The following is a 23,304-nucleotide window of genomic DNA, read 5'->3' as shown; positions in this document are numbered from 1 at the left end:
CACATGTGGCTCTGGAGCCAGGGGTTGCTGACCCCTGGGCTATACGGATCAGTTTGTCAATTTTACGTCTTTTATAATAAATAAATAAAATAAATAAGTGTAAATAACATAACGGATATAATATACATAAAATAATAAATAAATAAAATAAGTGTAAATAACATAAAAGATATAATATACATAAAAGAATAAATAAATAAAATAAATAAGTGTAAATAACACAGGATATAATATATATAAAAGAATAAATAAATAAAATAAATAAATGTAAATAACATAAAGGATATAATATTGCAACAAATTAGTATTTTTTTGTCCATTTTTTCCATTTTCCTTCGCTTATCCAGGTTGCGGGGGCAGCAGTGTCCGTAGGGAAGCCCAGACTTCCCGGTCCCTGGCCACCGCCTCCAGCTCCACCGGATTTTTATTTGTCAATAAAGTTAAATTAATTCTTGGCAACAATGGCAAAAATGTTACTTAAAAGGTTTCATGCCGAACACAGCTTGACCCTGGAACAGATGATTTCTATTTCCCCTTCATTTCTATGGGAGTGTTGAAGGTTTGAGGAGCAAAAGCAGACAATGAAGAAAAGCATAGAACTTCCAAAGCGTGTCTGGAAGTCCACAGCAGGGGATGCAACTCATGCAACATTATATAATGGTAATCATGGACTGTGTACAACAATGGCAAACATATGCGTCCCCTTCAGCAAGCCATTAAAAGGTTCCACATGTAATGCCGGCATGTTTTATTCAATCTGTTATTAATTCATGATCAGGCCCATCAGTCATAAACACGTATGTCCTCGCAGCTCGGCCAAAAAGCGCACGCAGAGGCTGAGACGTCAACCTGAGGTGATAAAAGGCACTGACGCTTATTTGCAGATTGCCTGGCCTAGATACAACATTATGGATTATTCGTATCCTCGCCTCTCATCCTCAAGTGATGCATCATGGGGCCAAAGGCGTCCTCAGTTCACTGGCTTACGTAAAGTATCGGAGCAGCAGGAAGCCACCGCTGTCTGTGTGCTGCCGTCATGCTGACTGAGGCCTTCACGGACTCTCAGCTTGGCTAGGAGTCAATTTGGACCCTTTGTCCGCATCATCGCTGTCAAAGATGGACAACTCTGCAAAGATTTCTGCAAAAAGGGTGCAATGATCCGTTCCTGGGTCAAACCGCCAGCATCATGTCGCCTTTTATTTGGTGGACAGGTAATCATTTTGATCACATTGTTTATTTTTTTGTGGTTTTACATTCTTTTTATTTCAGTCGCCAAATAGTTTTTTATACATATATATATTTATATATACACATACATATACATATATATACATATATTTATATATATATATACATATATACATACATTTCTATATTTATATATGGGGGCTGCACGGTGGCCGAATGGTTACAGCTAGGAGAGTCCAATTCCACCCTCGGCCACCTCGGCAGGCCGTGGGTGGAATAAATTAAAACATACCATTTTGGCAGGAAGCACAAATCAAAGAAAACACAGCTGGAAGATCTAGAAAGCTTTCTGTGCAGGTTATTGTGTGTAGCTGCTCTATAGGAGACCACAACTCAATACAAAGGGTTGAAAAATTAGCAGGTCGGATTTAATATGACTTGTAATATTTTGAAAGAAAAACAAAACAGGGTCGAGTGGTTAGCGTGCAGGCCACACAGCTAGGAGACCTGCGTTTGATTCCACCCACGGCCATCTCTGTGTGGCGTTTGCATGTTCTCCCCGTGCATGCGTGGGTTTTCTCCGGGTACTCCGGTTTCCTCCCACATTCCAAAAACATGCTAGGTTAATTGGCCACTCCAAATTGTCCATAGGTATGAATGTGAGTGTGAATGGTTGTTTGTCTATATGTGCCCTGTGATTGGCTGGCCACCAGTCCAGGGTGTACCCCGCCTCTCGCCCGAAGACAGCTGGGATAGGCTCCAGCACCCCCGCGACCCTTGTGAGGATAAGCGGTAGAAAATGAATGAATGAATGTTATGAAATGTTTGCAACACAAAAGCTTATTATGTTAGCCCATCAATGGGGTTTATATAGGATCTTTGACTAGTGTTTTTGTACAGTAGGTCCCTACAATCACCAGTGTTCCTGTCAGATAGTTTTATTCATTTATTATCAATTTCTATATCCACTATATTAGAAAGTGGTGTTAGTTCGAAGTGAGGTAGTTAATTAAGTTAATTGGCAACTCCAAATGGTCCATAGGTATGAATGTGAGTGTGAATGGTTGTTTGTCTATATGTGCCCTGTGATTGGCTGGCCAGCAGTCCAGGGTGTACCCTGCCTCTCGCCGGAAGACAGCTGGGATAGGCTCCAGCACCTTTGAGTTTGGCCGTGGGACTGTGTAGTAGGTTATCAACTGAAGACACCAGAAGTAGGCTAGCCGCTATGCTACTGTATATTATCCATGAGACGCTCATTTACAGTGAATTCATCAGTGTACAATTAGCCGACACAATGACAACCAGCTCCTCTTCTCATCATGTAAGCTTCAGGGGATTCTCATTTTGACCGGTTTTCCAATATACCAGCAGAAAAACAATGTCCAGACATGTGGGGTGAATTCACTCATTTGATTGGCTGATTTCACATTTACAATTTGGATCATGGAAAGAATGGCAAGACGTACAGTGAACCAAGATCTGGACCTGTTCTGCTTTTTCATTTCAGTTTATACTAAAGTTCTGTTGCTGAAAACAATAACTTTTTCTACCTTTTCTTGAAATTAATATATATGGGTCAAAATTGACCCAAACACCATAGATGTTTCTTTAGTGATTAATACTAAAATGAGAAAATAAATAAAACTAATTGATTTAAGAGATATGTTCTATAGCCCTCAGTAATAGCCAGGTAACAAAAGAACCTTCAATTTATTAATATGATTCTTTAGAGGTTCATTTGACCATTTTTGGAAATTGAAATGGAGCGGTATAGTGACAAAAAAAAGGCCTACATGCCCACACCAAAAGTATTAAAACCAACATTTTCAGCCTAAGAAGGTAACCAAGACATGAGAAGCAAATTTGATGGTAACTTATTGTTTTTAGTGTATTTTATAGCTGATTTAATACATGGGTCAAAACCGACCCGGTAACATACTAAGAGATGATACCAGAAAGCTAACACAAGAGGAAGGTTAAAGAAGATGTAATCCTGTATTGTTGTTAGAATATGCTTCATGTCTATTTGAATATGTTTTATTTTCTATGTTTCCTCTGGAGGCAATCAATACACGACCCAACGTACAACCTTGTGTCTCCAAGCCGTTTGGCCAAACTCAGTATAAGAATTCAGTTGGGGCACAAATGGTGCTCACCACTAATGAATGATAATGGAACAGATGGAACCAGAGTCACGGTGTAGCCTTTAGCCTGGTCGTCAGACTCGCACTACACCTGTGTTCTTTCCACCTGCTCCTAAAGTGTTACAAATGGGTGTGTTTTCCCACAAATCAACGAGAAATCTGCAAATGCAGAATGGCGACTATGCAAGGATCAACTGTATTGGAAGTCATGATGAATAAAAAACAGGCTAGCTTGAGGCGGCGTATCGTAATTCTTAAATAAAGCCAGTACAATCCATGTTTTTTTTCCCCACTTGTTGACAAAAGCAAGTTTGCGGCGTCAGCTGCTGCTTTCAAGTCTTCCTGGCGACAAAGCGATGGCCGAGCACACGATGTGAGGGGGAGGGAGCGTGCCGTGCGTCTTTGGGAGTCGCTAAGCAGCCACACGGAATGAAAACCTTCACAAATTTGCCAACATTTCTTTGACAGCTGCACATTACAGCTGGATTGGGTTCCAAGGTCCAACGAGGCGTTTGAGAGCTCCCTGCCAGCGTGAGAAATAGCGGCCTGGCTGCGTGCGCCGTGTCACAAAGCGTTAGCTTACGTGCTGATTGACGCCTCAATGGCGCTGCTATTTTTCCAGGATTTGGGGGAGGAAAGATCTTATTTGCTTTGTGTGATGTTTTATTGTCACGTGGTACAGTAATCACCATTGAGTGATATTTTCGGAGATGTCAAGGCAGGGGATCTGAGATCCACGATTCTTCATGTCCACATTGTTCTCATCTGGACACGTGTCACGTCTTCTCCGACGTTTCCTGACACTTAAATGCAAGCTGTCGTGAAAGATTCCCATCCGCATCCTTAAACTGTCATTAAATAAGGCAACACCCTTTTTTGTAGATAAGCTCTCTGTTGTTTAGAGAAAACAATTTTTGTGCACATCGTGCAGAAAAAGTGCTCATGCCAACAAAACACATGTTAATCTGTGAAAAATAACATTGAAAGGCATGTTTTTCTATGTTAAATGCATGCTCCGATGTTGAAATAGTTACCCTTTTTAGACTTTTTGCAACCAAAAGAAGAGAGGAAGTGTTTCATCGAGAACCCTTCTACTCGGAAATGCACATGAAATACACTCTTGATCTAAACATCAAGACAAGAATGGCAAGAATTTACATTTTGTACTGTTGGCTCTTAAAGGGGAACTGCACTTTTTGGGGAATGTTGCCCATGATTCACAATTCTTGAGGTGGAACCCAATCAGGTGTGCCTAGATGTCCCACTTCCTTTTTCAGGAGAGCACCTGAAAAAGAAAACAAGAGTACAGCATAACATAAACACCGGTAGGCACAGGAAAATGACAGTCGATAGAAGGTATGAGGTAGAAATGTATGCATAATTCTAGCTATAGTAGGGTTGGAATTCTACCTTGTGGATTTATTGTTGACTTAGTGCTCAGGTAGTTGAGATAATGATGAGTTGTCATGTTGCCGTGGTTCATTGCCCATGGATTGGTCTCTGTGCAAAAGTGGACCAAATACACATTACACAATACTGAGTGGGTTTGAGAGATGGTTTGTGAGGCTTATTTAAAGGCCCAAAAAAGGCCAGCATTGTTAGTCCAGTGAACGCCGTCTCCAGGCACTAGGTAAGGTGGAGGCCGGTTTGAGCGATACAACCAGGCGTACGGGCTGTTCCCAACCCACAATCAGAAACCTGCGTGACCGCCACAACATGACAACTCCCGCAACACCTGCGGGACCGGTTTCACCATGCCAATCGTACAGCATGGGAAACACCCAGCTGGAACAATATCCGGATCAGCAGCCCCACAGTGCGTCGACCTGTTTTTTTTTTTGCCATTTTCTTTGAAGATTTTTGTTTTTAAATAGTTCTTCAAACATTACATTTTTGGTCCTGTCAGCCAATATCCTAAGCAAATTATTAATATGAGGAAAATACAGTTTAGGGCTTGAAAATAAGTTTCTATTGACGGTCAGTGTCTTTAATTCCAGGAATAACAAAAAACAATCCCCTCAAAAACGGGGGACATAAAAAAATATTGAAAGCAAGATGCTCAAAAATAGTCACAGACCTCTATGAAAATTGAAAACTAAACATACCCTCTGGGCATTAGAAAGAAATTGGCTGAACACACACCACAGCTATGGAAATATATGGAATATATGGAAATATAAAACAGTATAAGCAGAATTACAGGAACATAAAAGTGCAATTCTACAGAACAATATCAACATAAATAAAAAAATAAATAAAGGAATGAGCGAGGGATATTGCTTGAAAATAAGAGCAACAAAATAAAAATAATAGAAATGTCACTTGAGCTTGTACTTCATATGAATTGTTTTTAGAACGTTCTCCATTGTATGAAAGGTTTTCAGTGCTTTTCTGTTTTTGAAAATCAGCTTCAGTGATTCATCTAATATTTTCAGTTCAGAAGAAAACCGGTGAATATTTGGCTTGCATCTCTCCTACGAAACTAGGAGGATTATAAATCACACCATCCGTGACGTCACACCCGGAAGCAGGAAATACTACACCTGTTGCTGTTTGATTGTGTACGACAGAGCAATAAAGTTTGACGTCAAAACTTACGTCCTTGTTTTGTTTAAAAAACAGCTTTCGATTGACTTTCTTTTTTTTTGAATCACCAAACAATCGTTAAAGAAGAGTTCAATGGCGGAAACGGCGCAGGTGGGAAATGTGACCGGAGATGACCGCCCGGAGGTGGCGGAGCAGATGCAAGCTGAAGGCGGAAGAAGCCCATCGCAGTTCGGCCAATCGTCCGAGGAACCACCGTTGCCTCTGGATCAGTTTAAACGCAACAAGTTCTTCGTCCTGAGGGTAAATAATGCTGAGGTTTACTTCATGTAAAGTCAGAATGTAGCTAAAGTTACTTTTTGAAGCCAAATAAACAGCACAGAAAACATACTGATAAGTGATTCATAGTGTAGTACTGTTTGCATGGATGGCTAATAGTAACAACACTCATCCATTTGATCACATTTGTCACATTTGGACTATAATGGTAATGGTTTAATTTATTTTGAACTTGTATACAGGTTACATTGGAATACATCAATAGTACAGGAGCAAGAAGAAGCAAAAATAAAACCTTTTACATCAACTTAACCCTTATTACAGGGGTGTCCAACCAGACATGCCATGGCATATTGACATTAATGATGGCCATTTTATGGAAACTTAGAGAAAAAAATTAAAATAATAACTTTGGTCTTCTGTGATTGGCTGGCGACCAGTTCAGGGTGTACCCTGCTTCGCCGGAAGTCAGCTGGGATAGACTCCAGCACCCCCAGCGACCCTCGTGAGGATAACCGGTAGAAAATGAATGAATGGATGAATGAACTTTGGTCTTTTCACCATAAACTATCCCTCCCCCCGCCACAAATAAAATAATGTGTGGCGAAATACTGAAACTGCAAAGATTTACACGTAGTCAATACGTACATGCTCAGCTTTATTTATTCACTGTCATCAGCAAGCGGCCTCTCGTTGTGTGTGATTTAGTGTGACACCGTGACATGATTGTGTTGTTGTCTGCACACATGCCGGGTGTCCCGTGGGGAAAGACAGTTTAGCGAGTGACACCCGTGTGTTTGTGTCTCACATCACCCAGCCTGGCACCCTGCATGAAGCCATCAAGGAGGTGAAATCGCTGGTGGATAAACAAGTTGACGGCAACATTCTCGGCGTGTGGCTGCTGGCAGAGTAAGTCGGCAACACACCAAGTCACATGAGTCCATCTTTCCAATGATCAAATGTGAACAGAAAACCACAAACTCCAAGAACACGGCAGGGAACACCGTTGAACTGATACGCTGAAAATAGTTTGGACGTTTATCCAGCGGGTGTTTTGTCGGATGTCCACTCATAGGGCGCCTGCTCCAAGCTTTCAGGAAACATTTAACATGCCGGCCGAGTTGGAATGAATTATAAATACACTATTCACGTTCAGGTTTGTCCTACATTTGGTTGTCAGAATTGGACGCTTCTGTGGCTGTTCATGCTTAAAGACACAAGTGACCTATTGCTGGACGGTGTGTTTGAGTTTGATTCACTCCATTTGACTGTTTTCTACTTGTATGTTCTGTGTGGGCCCTCTTTGCCGCTGGGTGTGTTGTATGGGGCTGCAGTGGTTCAGGAGGTAGAGCAGGTCATCCAGAAACCTGAGGGTTGTCGGTTTGAATCCTTCCTCCTTTATCCTGCTGTGTCCTTGGGCAAGACACAACACCCACCCCCCAGTACCACCCAAACTGGGTGTTTTATTGCAAAGTTTTTTTTGCAGTATTTGCAAAAGTACCAAAAACATTAAAAAAAAGTAAGACATCCCAAGCACATAAATTATGGTTGGGCGATATAACATATATCACGATATTTTTGGGATGTATCACACGATATGACGATATAAAACCATATCAAATTTAAATTCAGTCTTGTATAAAATCTTCAACAAACTGTAATACCCGTGCTTGTGATGAAAGAAGATGTGGTCACCCATGCAATTCCAATATAGAAGATATTTTTATGACACTCTTGTTTACAAAGTTAGATGGCAAACGGTGCTTTTATTTTGAAGGGCAGTATTATGTCATCCCTCATTGTGAAACGCCCCTTACATTAAAGCGATGACCTATGTAGCCTAAGCCATGCATGCAACTACACTAGCATGCTAAACGAAACTACCCTGCTTGTTTACGTTTACAGTACATAATTTGTACTGGGGCATGGCGGTCGAGTGGTTAGCGTGTAGACCTCACAGCTAGGAGGACCAGGGTTCGATTCCACCCTCGTCGATCTCCCTCATGTTCTCCCTGTGCATGCATGGCAGCAATTACATTCTTTAGCTGCAAAGACTCCACATTTTCTTCACTTTTCATGTCCTATAGGTGCCCAAAAACAGTTGTTCTGGGCGTAGCCCTGAGCCCAGCTGAGGTTAACTTGTGTCGTTGGCACAGTCAAAGCTCTTTACCCCCAATTTTCCCATGATGCTTCAGTCAAGTGGCTGTCATGCAGGATTTGAGTGTTTCACTCGTAGGCCACTTGAAGAAAGGATTAGCAGCGTTTGTGTGTTTGTTTATTAAAAGGTTTGAAGAAAGACTTTCAAGGCAAAGGGGGGGGGACACAGTCATTTGCATTGCTGCTTTGAAAGGTGACTTCTCTTAATGAATTTTTCTTTATTTGCTGGCTGCTGTCGGAGGCCTTAGAAACACTCGCATGCATAGTTTATGATCTTTGCCTCAGGCATTTTTGGAAATTGTGAAGCTTTTATAGTACATAATTGAGCAGCTTTCCTATACATGTTTTTTGGATTAACTTGAAGGCAGCTCATGCAGAAACACTAACAGCAAGTATGCTCCCGGCTTCTCTCCACAGAAAAAGTGATTTTGTTTTGCTGCCATTGAAGAGTTTGGTTTTTAAAGGTAAAAAGGGAAAATATCAGACCAAACATCAATCATCTTGCCAGCAGCACTTAACAAAAGGGCCCGGCCAGCTATTTCCGCACACACCAGATTGTTGTTGTCGGTAATTGCCATCATCTCTGTTTGCGCCCCTGCTTTGGAATTAATCCAGTAAAAATCCAGTGGAAAGACTGGTGTCTCTGCAGCACCATATTTCGCCGTACTTATGCCAAAGTCAGTTCAGTTTCAATAGATGACAAACTTCTTATTGGTCTCTGTGCATCTCATTTGCATAACTGGCCATAACACAAACATGAAAAGGAAAACAAATGTGTTTACAAATGTGTCGCTTATTTTTGTGAGGGTTTTTAATTTCACAAACAACACTGTGTTGTCTCTGAGTGCTCTTATATTGGGAGCGGGGCTGGCGACAGCAATACGGTTTATAATCATTAATTGAAAGTCGGATTTGTTATTTATAAATAGAATTTTTTTCTAGTTGTGCCATTGAAACCTGTTTATGACCTTCTAAATGCATTTTTTTAACATTACAGCCCTTTAGACATGAATTAACACCCCATAGTCACCTTGATGCTCCTATTACCCAATACAGCACACACAATAAGAGAAAATAAGACATAAGACTTGTGCTTGTGTATGCAGCTGTAAATGTGTTTTAGTGCTAGGGGAGCTGAATGCGAGGAGGACAAGAAGTGACTGTAGGGGCTCAGGTTGGCGTGGGTTACGGCCACTACAGTAGCCTGTGTTGGGGATTATTGTGCCTGTTGTGAGATCACTCAAACCTGCAATGAAAAGGCTGTTATTCTGGCGATCAAGTCTGGTACTTGTGTGTTTCATTCAACATTACACTAACATGACTGACACATTACTGTAGGGTAGAATACTACAGTATATATCATCACATCGTCTTACAATGCCTTATATTGGTATTTTCGATCATTTAGCCACATTTGTGTGACTAATGAAATCGACATACGTATGTTATTGAAGTCAGCCATATTTATTCCTCCTCCTCTATTTCTTCTTTGTTCTTTTTATTCCACTGCATTTTTGTCTGCTATCTACTCCTCCATTTTCTAACCAATTTAAGCAAATCCAACATAAACATTTTCAGCTCATTCAGCACAGGTTTGCTACCTATTCAGGCTTTTCAGAATATTATTTCATATTTTTTTTGAACATTTTCCCATTAGAAATGAATGGCCAATTTAAATGCCAAAGTTTCAGATAATGAGATTTGTGCCCAAAATGCTCGGTTTCAACAAGCGTGGTAAAACTGCCCCTTTGTGATGTCACAGAGTGGCGGATTTCCTTATATGTTTCATAGGAGAAGCACTTGGGCGTGTGACCTATCACAGAGGAGTGGGTATGCCTGGAGGCGGGCTATGGGTGGGATAAATTCAAACAGACCATTTTAGCCGGAAGCACAAATCAAAGGAAATAAAGCTGGAATAGGTGCAGATTCTGGAAGATCTAAAACGGTTTTCTGTGCGGGTTATTGTGTGTAGCTGCTCTGTAGGAGACCACAACTCAATACAAAGGGTCGAAAAATGAGCATAAGTAAGTAAACCCTTTGTCTATCTATGTCTTCAGGGTGGACCACTGGAACAACGAGAAGGAGCGTCTTGCAATCATCACGGACAACTTCCTTCTGCTCTTCAAGTACGACTTCATCAATTTCAAATGTGAGCAGATCCAGAAGATCCCGCTCAACGTCGTGGATCGAATCTGCTACGGCACCTTTACCTTCCCTGTGAAATACCTACTGCAGTAAGTAATCACTCCTGCCTGATACTTTTATGGCTTTTCCACTCAATGGTACCAATTTGGCTCTATATACGCCTCAGTTTGGGGCACTCGGCTTTCCACGAAAACCACCCCACATTGAACGCTTTATGCACGATGGAGGCACTCAGCGGAGGAACACATTCTTGTCCCTACAGCATTCATTACAATTACATCTACAGTACACGCATCATGCATCACCGTGTGATGAGCTTAGCATTCTTTGTAAGATGACACCGTGAGTCAAACTGAGTAATGACCACCTGCAATTTCCAGTGGGTGAGTTCACATAGAGCTTGTGATTGGCTCCTGCCAGGCCGAGTGGTTAGCACGCAGGCCACACAGCTGAGTTCGATTCCACCCTCGGCCATCTCTGTTTGCATATTCTCCCCATGCATGCGGGGGTTTTCTCCGGGTACTCCGGCTTCCTCCCGTATTCCAAAAACATGCTAGGTTAATTGGCGACTCCAAATTGTCCATAGGTATGAATGTGAGTGTGAATGGTTATTTGTTTACATGTGCCCTGTGATTGGCTGGCGACCAGTCCAGGGTGTACCCCGCCTCTCGCCCCAAGACAGCTGGGACCCTCATGAGGATAAGCCGTAGAATATGAATGAATGAATGACTGAATGAATGGCTCCTGCCAAAAAAGAGCTTCTGTTCCCTCACTGATTTGCAAGCAGTGCAGTATTTAAATGATTTGTAGTCGTTCTCAAATAAAGGAGATATCATGAGATACGTTCTTCACCAGGAATTACGGTAAATGTCTACTACATGGTCACAACTAGGTATATAAAACCATCTTGCAGGTTTTTGGAGGTGTCATGTCTCACATAAGGATTGTGGATGATGAGCAAATCCCCCCCCCCCCAAAAAAATGCAGTTTTAATTTTAACATCACCCTCGCAAATGGCAGGTAAGTTCCACACAGCAGAAATGTTTGTTTTGGTTTTGTGGCTGCATGCCTGCACCGTGCCAAATAAAGTGGGAGGGGGATGTCGGACAAGACGTGAGAGCAAGACATTACACTGCACACAAGGATGGCTACAGGCAGCAGACTGCAATAGTATGAGCCAGAGGCCATTGGCATTGAAAGGCATTTATCGAGTTATGCCCATCACATGCTTTTCCACAGGAATAGTCGAAACTAATCGGTGGCCGATCAGGGAGAGCCTCCCTAGTTTTTGCACGTCTGTGTCAGCGAAGATCATTTTGACGTGACACTTTTTATAAAGGGAATAAACGCATGCAAGGTTCATTTGAGTCCATGTCTCTGCTAATGTGTGTCATTGTTACTAGCTTAGTACGCCCACTTTAAAACTGCTCTTTGTAGGCTTTTAGCAGCTCATTAAAAAATAGAACTCTCTGCCTCGAGAGTTACCAAAATTCCTTCTAATTATCAGCCTGGTGCTCCACTTTGCTTTATAAAAGAAAGAAAATCCCCTTTGCTTCGCTGTTTTGTTCTGCACCCAAACAGTTTTTAAAAAAAACAAAACATTTTGTTCACACCTCATTGTATAATCGTTCAACAAGAAAGGCTTTCATCGATTCCGAAGCTTGTAAGTCGTCAGTATAAAAGTGAAAGTAACTGAGGGCGGCGAAGCGAGGGCCGGGCTTGGAGAGCGTCAACGCCAGGTTAGCAGAGCGTTGTTTTTTCTTCGGGAAGGGTAGGAAGTGCAGAGCTGTCACTTGGAGCTGTCACTGAGCTGATTAGTGGCAAAATTAATGTAGTCCTTTCATCTAAACCTTTTAAAGATGGCTCAGGGGATAGGAAACCAACTAAAACTAATTTGATGAATAAAATGTAATGTGCTGTGAAGAGCTTAGAGAGCGCCGGCTTTTATTTGAGGCTTTATCTGCGCGCATTACGTTGAATTATACATAAAACGGCGGTGAAAGACACGCGGGACAGTGGGGAGACAGATCCATGCCAGAAAAACGAGAGCCTTCGACGTCCCCGCTATTCTGTCTTCTCGCCGTCTTCTTCCCGCTCCCTCAGGAAGTGTCTCCTTTTTGCGGCAAGGTCATTCTGTCTCCGCTCGTTATTTGACGCCGGAGTGATCCGCTGAGCACTTTTGGGGGAGTCTGTAGTCCGCTCAAAACTTTCTCACAAAATCCGTGCGAAACCGTGCAGAGTTTTGATGGGTTTTTTTTCCATCTAATTCTGTGTGACGCGAGGATGTTAATGTCAAGCTGGGTTTGAGGCCATTGTTTGACATTTGAGGGAACCCTGTGAGCCTGGAATCAGGTTGGAATCTGTCAAAACACGACAGAGACATAACACAGTGTTTGCCTTGCATTTGTTTATTTGTGGCGGACCGCCACAAACGATATAAAAAAACAAGCATACCATTCATATCGATATACTAGACTGGATTTAATGCGGAGGTCTCATGTTTCAAGATGGCGCCGCTCAAGTGCAAGCTAGTTTCGGCAAGTCCGTATGTCCTGCTGCGTTTTTAGTGTTTATTAGTGCTTTATTTAGTACTTCTTTATTGTTTTTGTTGCCATACCGACCCCTTAAGCAACTGTGCAGCTATGGATGTTCATCTTGTTACGTTTGTAGCTTGCCGCTTGCTCCATTGTTTACACTCGGGAGCAGCTGTTAGCTTTGAGCATCCCTACACTATGCTCAGCGATTGATATCCCTGCGGAGATACGGAGGAGGAGAGGCTGCATAGCGGGAGTAAAGACAGAGAAAGACGGTATAAAGGTTGCTGGATAAAGACAGTATCAACCATGTTTATTATTATTATTATGACTATACTCACAATATTTTAATTATTAATTATATTATTTTATTCTCGTAACATGAAACTTACCTCTCCAAAAATTCCAACCTGATTTTGTTTTTTAGTTTCTCATAATAGTACGACTTTTATTTTTGAGTATTAGTGTACATTTTCTTCTTTAAAAAAATCAAGGATAAGTAAAATAATCTCATACTGTTGCGTTGGTCTCAATATTATGCTATTCTCATATTATGTCATTTTCATAAACTGTTGACCTTTCAGCAGATTAGATTGCAACTTTTTTCTTTTTTCTTAATAGTTTGACTTGTAGATTATTTTACTGTCATTATTTCTAATATGAAATTAACTTTTCTATAACTTTGCAAATATAAAGTGTATAATTCAAAAGGTCCTTTAGAAATGTAGCAAACAAAATGTAAAATATTTAGTATGATTATTTCCCTTCAAAGCCATGTGAGGCCTCAGGCAGTTCCAGTTTACTAACAATGTACACAAGACATTCAAAGATGATAAATGTTTTTAATCCAGTTTGAGACACCCAGAGGAGAAAAGTCAAACCATGAACAGAACTAGACGGCAGTGTTGGCTTTTCCTTGATTTTTTGACTATTCATTTTTTCCACCAAAAGAAAGATGGTGTCGTGTTTCATTGTCTTTCGTCCTTCACCGAAAGGACGATGACACACCTTTTAAAGACTTTTAGTATGTCTGTGTTGCTGCACCAGAATGGGACACAGACACCTGAGAGTTCATCTGTTCCAGGGTAAAACTGGTGCCACCATAACGTTTTTATTGACTGCCCGGCTACTGAATGGTACAAGAATACAGCAAGTAAAGCTAATCATTGACGTATAGTGGAGACTATGCAGCGCTTACTTACTGAAGTACAAATTTGCCAGCTGACACTTGCTTGTCATTTGACGGCTGGATGTCAGCTTGGACCCTCGGTCATGTTTGAGGGCACACGCCACTTCAAGTCTGTCTTTGGCTTTGTCTCGCTGATGCTGTCATAGACGAGGATGATGATGATGATATGGTCACACAAAGTCTGTCAGGCTTCAACACATTTAGCTTTGTGGCACACGAGGGACAGGAAGTCTTTGGCACCAGGAGGTGTCATTCTGTAGCGGCGTCTACCGTAGAATATAATGACTAAAAGCAAAGAAAACGACCAAATTGAGTGAATTTTACAGTTTGTTGTTGCATATGTCGTTCTAGTTGTGGTCGGGTGTATTTAAAGTATTTAGACCGCAAGCTAATTGAGAGTGAACTCAACAGCGCCTCTGCTGGTTGCAGCCAAGTAGTGCATTCCCTGTAGCCTCAAACGCTTCCGAACACAATGCACCAACAATCAGTACTTTTAGAAGTGACCACTTTTACTGTTTAATGAACATTTGACTGCCGTGTTCCCATGCTAGCGGCTTGACAACAAAGACGGTTTACAGGCTTTGTTTGCGGCCCCGGTGCCGCTCACGCAGCCTTAATGATGCCAGTGGAAAGCTGCTGAGGGGGAGTCTGTATTTTTAGTCCTGATGATTTGGTTTTCATCTCTAAATCTCCAGGTGCACAAAAAGCACAGTAGTCTGCATCTGTGTAAAAAAATGTCTTTTAAGTGCCTTCTCTCTAAACTGTCTAGACAAACTAATTATCCAGCACATCATTCCTGTTTTTTATTTTTTTTAATTTTTCTATACTCCCACCCTTTCTGAAAGCACTGGGTGTTGAGCTTTAAAGAGGCCCCAGAAGAGGCAGTTTGAGCATTTGTAAGCTCCCTTTTTACAATAAAGCACCACAGGGAGTTGGGCTTCATTTTCCACAATGCCAGTCGCTTCCATTCTGCTTCTGCTGTTGAAGGTCAGCCTTGAAATGTGATGTGTCGTTGCACACCTCCGCTAGATGGAGCACTTTATGCATCCAACCAGCAGAGGGCAGTCAGAGCACAATATAATGAACGTGGTTTCACTGTGCTTTTACCACGCATACCGTATACAACACACCCACCGTTTCAACTTGGAATATAAGTATGCTCTAATAATATGTTTTTGTCTAAATTAAGGTGATTTTTTGGTTCCTTTTTTCATATCATATAGCCAGTAGCAGGGGGGCAGCCGCTAATTCTGGCTCCCATGGGGGGGATCATGTTGCCCCCCCCTACTAATAACTAATTTTGTTACAAATGACCTATTTTTTGGGCCCCCTGGCTGTCAAGGGACCTTGGAATTATATGAGTGACTCTTGCTTCAGTAAAAAACGTGAGCCTTTTGAACAACTCGGTCAATACTGAACCACTTCTACTAACTAGTTAGCTCATGGCGGCCATGTCGTATGTCTCTGCAGTGATCATGCGCAATGTGGCATAAACAAAGTCAATTCTAATTTATTTATACAATTTTATAATCACAAAAGAGCCTCAAAGGGCTGAACAAAGAATAAGAGGAGTGTAAAGGTGACTATAGGGGTGTTATTTCATGTCTGCAGAGTTCTAATGTTAAAAAGTGCATTTGTGCTCTAAGAAAATATTCTGTTTATTAGCATTGAATCCTACTTTGCGGCAATTCACCTATCGCGGTCAGGTCTACAAACAATTAAGAGGGATAAATAAGCGATAACTGTACTATGCAAGTGATATTTAACAGCTTAGAATTAGATTAGAAAAGATGAGTCAAGTTAGATAAATTCATCACTCTTCATCATTCTTCATACAATGTAGTGATGAATTCTCCCAGCAGAGGCCAGTGCTGCTCAGAAAAACGTCTTGCAGAGCTTTACAATGGCAAGAAAAAAGGGCAACACTTGCAAAAGCCTGATGCCTGATAGAGATGAGATTCTTTGCTACCAAGAACTGATTTTTAGGAGCTTTTGCTGCCAGGTGAACATGTTTTCCGAAAGGACTGTGACAAATGGAGTTGCTTTGACCTCAGATTTTGTATTTAAAATTAAAAAAACCTATAATACTCCAAAAGCAAGCCAAATGAAACATTTACATTCCCTAAAAACAAAAAATGGAGGGCCAGCAACTGAGCTTTTGGAGGGTATGAATACCCTCCAAACGACCAATAAATATATGATGTTCCTGGCGTACTGATCTAAATTTATTCACCTGACCTGAATAAAGTAGCCATAATTTGGTAGTTTTATCAGAACATGGTCACTGTCTGTTCTTTCTGAACGCCCCTCCACACCCCCAGGCTCTCCCTTTTCATTCAGTGGCGGGCAGCAGCGGTGGATGGATGCACCTCTGTGCGGCTGACAGACCTGCGGGCGGTGTGTTGAGCAATCGCAGCACATTTGTTTGTTCGCCGTGAGACAATGTGGGACACTTGCCATGACAGCTGGAGCTCAGAGCAATATTTATCTTGCGTGTTGACTTACTGAGTCCGAAGCGCTTGAAAGCCCACAGAGGAATTTTTCATCACTTGCCCCGAAGCTCGCAATACAGTGTTTCTCTTTGGCGTGTGTGCGTTTTGTGTATGTACACACTAGGGATTAAGTGGAGCGCCACAGGGGAGGTCAGTTAAGGGTGGATTTCCTTACCTTCCTCCTTCAGGTGTTGGATTCTTTGCTTTTTTTTTTTTTTTTTTAGAGACATTTAGATGACGTCAGTCTCGACTCAAATGGACAAAGGCCATGTCCTCACCAACACACACATTTTTTTAATAGACATATTCTCCCATGCAATTTGTTGTTGTGTAGCAGCTGTTTTTATCGGCTGACAGCGAATACCACATAGTAGAAAATGAAAGGATGAAACTTTGCCACTTTGATATTTTGTAAAGAAGTTATATATATGTCAAGAAAAAAACTGCACCTCAGCTTTGCAATATCGGCGAAAAAGCCCAGTAGTATAGGAACTTCATTCTTTGCTCATTTTTCCTGTTGTTTCAGCTTTCTTGCTACTAAATGTACTTGTCATAATATTACGACTTTATTTGCATTTTTTTTACTATTCATATAATATTATTTGTGTTATAGCTTTTTTCCCCCAACCTACATTCCCCAAAAATACTTTTTTTGTTAGTTACTCATGAATGGGAATAGCTCCCCTTTAAATAAATATTTTTTTTCTTTTTGCACATTTCTGACCTATAAATGTAGTTAGAATGTTTTCTTGTGTTAAACGATGTCAAAGTTTCAGATAATGAGTTTTGCGCATTTGGAAGAAAACCCTGAAAGAAGTTTGGGATGGCGGTGGTCGAGTGGTTAGCGCGCAGACCTCACAGCTAGGAGACCAGGGTTCAATTCCACCCTCGACCATCTCTGTGTGGAGTTTGCATGTTCTCCCCGTGCATGTGTGGGTTTTCTCTGGGTACTCCGGTTTCCTCCCCCATTCCAAAAACATGCTAGGTTAATTGGCGACTCCAAATTGTCCATAGGTATGAATGTGAGTGTGAATGGTTGTTTGTCTATATGTGCCCTGTGATTGGCTGGCGACCACTCCAGGGTGTACCCCGCCTCTCGCCCAAAGACAGCTGGGATAGGCTCCACCATCCCCCCCGACCCTCGTGAGGAAAAGCGGTAGAAAATGAATGAATGAATGAAGTTTGGGATGGCTCTGCACGCTCTGTTTCAGAAGGTGTTGCAAAACTGTTCCTTTGTGATGTCATAGAAGAGCGGGCTTTCTTATGGGCGTGGCTTTAGGCGCGATACACTCTTGCCCTACCTCAAGCTCTGCTTCTCTGTTAACGAAACAAGCTCAAACAGAGGTTCTTGAAGTTGGTGATTCCCAGCAAGAGAAAATATTTTCATATGTCAACAGCATGTCACACGGGACTATTTTTGTGAACATGAACGTGAAATATCCGCCAAACTGTTGCTGAAGCCAGAAGCTGCGTGCTCTTGCCAGGAAAGGTGCACTAATGTCGGAAACGCTGCGTGTCCACGCAGGTGGACAGGGTCACAGTGCTCACCGATGTCTGGAACACGGTGGAAAAAATTGTGTAATGACCACATTTCCACTACCGAGTTGTGACAAGATTGTCTGCAGTTTGTAAACGCGCTGACCTTACGTCCGGCCGGCTTCTGAGCTCCACAGCACCAGCGGTGCATCTGACAAAGTGTGTCCGACAATGAGTGCTCCTCCTCAGGCAGGTGAGGTCAGAGGCAGCGTGTTACCTCTCTGAGTTCATATAAGGTAAGCCAGGCATCTCCAACCAGTAGATCATAAGCTGCCAGTAGCTCCTAAACACTTTTCAATTAGCTCTCCAAAGACTTTATTCTTGTATTATCAACTCCTATACCCACTATATTAGAAAGTGTTGTTCGCAGTAAAAGTACTTTGGGAGTGTGGGTGTGCCTGGAAGCGGGCCATCTGTGGAATAAATAATTTTTCTGTGCGGGTTATTTTGTGTAGCTGCTCTATTCTAGTCCACAACTCGATACCGAAAAATGGGTGAGGGAAGAGTTATCGTCATAATAATCCCAAAAAACAAAAGATTATAAAGACTATTCATAATGGTGAGTATATCACAAAGGTGAGATGCAGTGTTTTCTTGAAATATATGTATGTAACTTCTTAGTAGAGTTGGGTGATATGGACCTCAGCATACATATATCACTACATTTTGGATGTATCACAATATGACAACATAAAATGATATTTTTTTAATTTTGTGGAGTCTTTTATATAAAGTTACAAACCTTAAGCCATATAATGAAATACACTCAAATTGTAAATCACACGTATTTATTGGTAAGAGTGGCTAACTTTTCTAATGGGATGTCAGCCTCTGCAGATTTAGAAGTAATATCTTTAACAAACTGTAATACCTGTGCTTGTGATGAATGAAGATGTAGTCACCCATTCAATTCCAACTGCATATGGAAGATATTCTTATGACGCTCTTGTTTACACAGACAGCAAACGGTGCTACAGTAGAATAAATGTGCTTCCCGTCTTTTGCGCTCAGAACCTGCATGTCGTCGTCAGGCGGTAAAGCGGTGAAGGCATCCTCATCCAGCCCGAGTTGCACACGTAACCACACTGTCATGCTAAACTAAGCTAACCCCGCTAGCTTCCATTCATTCCTCGAGGTTCAGCCAGCCTTCACTGGTGTTTAGTTGTATAGTTTAGCTCCATTTAAAATATTAAAGAACAAATAATTTTATATAAAATAAAATATAAAATAAAAAGTCGGAATATATGAGAAACAAACAAAACAATAATAAAGTTGTAATTTATGGAAAATTATGTCATAAAAAGTAATAATTAACTAATTCAATACTAAAGACCTGGTTATGTTTATGTAAATGCCCAGTCCCAACAACATTTTTATATGTTTTGTTTTGGGGGGTTTTGTACGTCTTTTATGTATTTTGTGGGAGAGTCTAAAGGAGATGCTAATGCAACTCCTCATCAATGGACTAGGCTGGAGAGCAATTGTAATGCCATTAAAAATAAACACTAGGTGGCAGAAGTGCATGCATGACAAGAAAAGGAAGCCCTTGCCTGAAAGCAGCAGTTACATTGCATACCACACAAAAAAAATATGCATTGTAGGGACACATAGTTCACTTCCAAATCACATTGGTCACTTCCAAATGGGAAAATCCTAAATAGTTCATGGTGTTATATTAGTAAAAAAATTTATTTTGATGTAAAAACAAATTGACTGAATAAGGTAAGAGAAGAAAATTTGCTAGAAGAAAGTTGAAATATTTGGAAACTAAAAGAACAACCACAATAGGGAGGAAAGACAAAGAGTAACAGGCGTGTTTGTGTTGCTCTACAAAATATCAAAGTTGCATCCTTTCACTTTTCACTATGTGAAAAGATTTGAACACCCCACCTTAGACCCTAAAAATTGTGATTACTCAACCCCCTGTCCTGTTCCTGTTCCAGATGACCAAGGGCGACAGGTTGAGTGCACCGTGGACTGGTCGAACCTGAGACTTGAGGTCCTTGTCACTCGGTGTGTTTTTTAAAATTCTGTCATGGTTTCTAATTTGCTGAAAGCGCCAGAGGCACCGAGTGTCTCTGAGGTGCAGTGAAAGTCCAAAACCCCGGTGCTCTCCCACATAAAGCCAGTGAAGACGTCCAAGGCCTCTGGCTGCAAAAGCCCCGCCCTGCTCTGCCTGTTTGGGCTGGTCTGGCTGCCAGTGATAGCTTACCTGTGGAATTCACAAAGCTCTTTTTTTTTAATATACATATATCCCCATTTACACGAGGACCATAGCTCAGTGCACTCACAAAGACCAATGTGTACCCACCTAACCCCCCCGTCCTCACTTTTCTCTGTGGAAATGTAATCAGTCTTTTTAGGCCAGGCTTTGCTTTTGTGCTATCCGTTTTTTTCTTTGCTTCCTCTCTCTCTTTTCTCTCTGCACAACATTTGCACTGGAGGAGGCACAGAATGTTCAAGCGCTTCATTGTCTTTCCTGAAAGCTGTTCTGTAAACACAAGCCCATGGGTGCGCGATGATGCGGCCCCTCCCTGCCCTCCGTGACATACGACGAGCTACGCCGCTATTGTTTAGCCTGCGGGTTTTTCATTTAATCTTGTGCAAGGTTTGTGGTGAAATGCGCACATAGCATGATGATGGGTCATTAAAGAAATGCTGGTACTTGGGAAATCGCCCACAACCAGTTTGCTAAAAGTGATGTCTACTGTTATAAATAAGCAATAGATGATTCTGACGATAAGGAAGTTGTATTGAATCAAACTTTTTTTTTTGTTTTTTTTTTTATATGAATGTTGCCAGTTAAGACGTTTAGTTTCCCAAACATTCATGACTGGGCTATAACACAAAGGCGCAGCAACAGTTAATATTAATGCTGGCATTTGTGCTTATTTTGCCCATTTCTAGCCCTATGCCCTAAAAAAAATACAGTGATAAATATGTGTCACTAACACATTTTGCTATTAATTATTACCCGATATTCAATAATTTCGATACTTTTTTTTAATCTTAAATATAATTAAGATGATCATTCAAAGGTCATTGTGTCATGTCATCATTGTGTCATTTCCCATTTGAGCCACTCGATGGTACTCAAGGGTAGTGTACCTGTGTGAGAAACGCCATATTAGCTACAAATCGTGGAGCATCACAATTCCTACTCCTGGTCGCAAAAGAATTACACACACACAAAAAATACACAAAATACATTACCAACGTATAATGCAGAATATTAATCATGTGAGTTCTAACCAAGTGCTTTCCAGCCTTTTTCTTACAAAAACTATACAGCAAAACACTCTGGGGAAATAGGAAGTACTCTCAGTGACACTACATTACAAAGATTGTCTCTGTTAAGAAAAAAAAACACTTCAATGAAACCTTCACACACAGTTAAATAGTGCATTGTTAAACTATCATGGGGTCATATTCGAGCCGTGTAAAATAATGGATATGACAGACTACTTGAGTGAGTTTAGATGGTTGTCATGGGGGGGGGGGGCATTGAAAAATGTGGCATTCGGCTTACAAACTATTGCCTTTGTGCCTTCATTCATATTCGCGTCCGCTTGCTAACTGCCAGCACTCGTGTAGCCCCGCTATTGGCACAAAGAGGCTTAATAGCTGAGAAGATTCTCACTCTCTTATGTGTTCATTTCATATAGTAGAGTCACACAGGCACATGCAGAGTGAACCAGCCATCCATCCGTTGTAGCACAAATGGAGCAGACGTGCATACACTTATATATCAATTTATCCAGGGCTCAATACAGAGAAGCATGAGTCTTATTTATGCCTTATTTGTCTTATTTTCACTTACTATATTGAGTAATAGGAGTGTACGGGTAATTATAGGGTTGTTATTTCATGTCTAGAGGGCTCTAATGTTCAATATCTAGAAGTGGTTTTATATGCTCTAGCAACAAAATATTCAGTTTATTATCATTAAGGAAATTACAACATAACAACAAATTTACTTACCTTGGTTAGGTCTGGAACCAATTAACAGTGATAAATGAGGGATTTCTGTACTTCGGTATTATATTACAATTATATTATTATAATACGATCTTAAATTGTTTTCATTGTGATCTTAAAAAGTCTTTCATTTGACTTTTTGAAACTTACAGAGATGCTGATGGCACCATAACTGCCAGGGAAGAAGATGTTGCATGAGGGACCAGCGTTACCTACTTGGCCACTTTGTCGCACTTTGATTGGCCACTTTGTCGCAATCAATCTACCAAAACGCAGGTACCAGTGTACCTTCTAGGTGACTTTTGGACGCTAACATGATAGCTTGTATCGCTCTTCTAAATGAGCAGCCGGCACTGCTGTGTTTTTCCTATCACAGACCTTTCTAGCACACGGCACTTGAGGTAAATACTGTAGCATCTCTCTGAACGAAGCTGCAGTAGAGAGAATTTTGAACTTCCTATGAACCTGCAGCAAAGGTACTGTATTCCTGGCAGGTTTGAAAGTCTTGGATTGTGAGACGTAGTTTGCTTTTGACAGACAAACATAACACAGAGTTGTAAAGCTGTTCAGTGCTTACGTGAGGATGAACAACGGCGGTTCAAAGACTTGGATCTGTGAGCGTTCAGTCATCGGAGGCCTCATCTAGCCGAGAAAAGATGTGACCCCAGGGCTTTTTCATTACAACCTTTGGTATTTCTCCTTAAAATGAGCACAGAAGAAAGAAGAGAATATGACCAAGGCACTGTTGATTATCTTTAAGTCTGCTAAAGCTGAGATCACACTCGCATAGCATAATGAGTGTGCCCTGGAGACGTTGTGTCCGCTTGTCCCCTGCAGGGAAATCATGTCAAATGATGGGTAAAAAGAAAAAAACAGTATTGGAGTACACATCAGAGAGCTGCTATATATTTTTAAATCGAACTACAAGAGGGACAAACTTGAAAGTTCTCTGGCAGATGAAAGTTTGTGCTTTTCATATCACTTTAATTAAACTGCTAAAACTATAGGTCATTAGAAGTGCTTTAATGACATTAAAGCACATTCATTAAAGTATGCAAAGACAAAACGCTGCAACAAAGAAAGTATGTTGAATGGTTGGCATATGTTTTTATCAGGGA

The 23,304-nt window shown here is 41.2% G+C and overlaps 1 protein-coding gene across 4 annotated transcripts in view; it reads left to right on the top strand.

Annotated features, from left to right (window-relative positions):
- The first annotated feature begins 5,865 nt into the window (after positions 1 to 5,865).
- The window catches only part of tprg1 (tumor protein p63 regulated 1), a 33,949-nt gene continuing 16,510 nt past the window's right edge, over positions 5,866 to 23,304 (top strand). For all 4 annotated transcript variants that reach the window (XM_058072884.1, XM_058072885.1, XM_058072882.1 and 1 more), the window contains exons 1-3: positions 5,866 to 6,179; positions 6,973 to 7,064; positions 10,370 to 10,546. In XM_058072884.1, the coding sequence (XP_057928867.1) occupies positions 6,012 to 6,179; positions 6,973 to 7,064; positions 10,370 to 10,546 (437 nt within the window). In that variant the 5' untranslated portion in view covers positions 5,866 to 6,011. The remainder of the gene's footprint in view (positions 6,180 to 6,972; positions 7,065 to 10,369; positions 10,547 to 23,304) is intronic.

The sequence above is a fragment of the Doryrhamphus excisus genome, chromosome 5 (assembly GCF_030265055.1).
Source record: "Doryrhamphus excisus isolate RoL2022-K1 chromosome 5, RoL_Dexc_1.0, whole genome shotgun sequence".
In the NCBI taxonomy this organism is placed as follows: domain Eukaryota; kingdom Metazoa; phylum Chordata; class Actinopteri; order Syngnathiformes; family Syngnathidae; genus Doryrhamphus; species Doryrhamphus excisus.
Note: the sequence above shows the minus strand (reverse complement) of the source record. Positions and strands in the feature narration are given on the sequence as shown.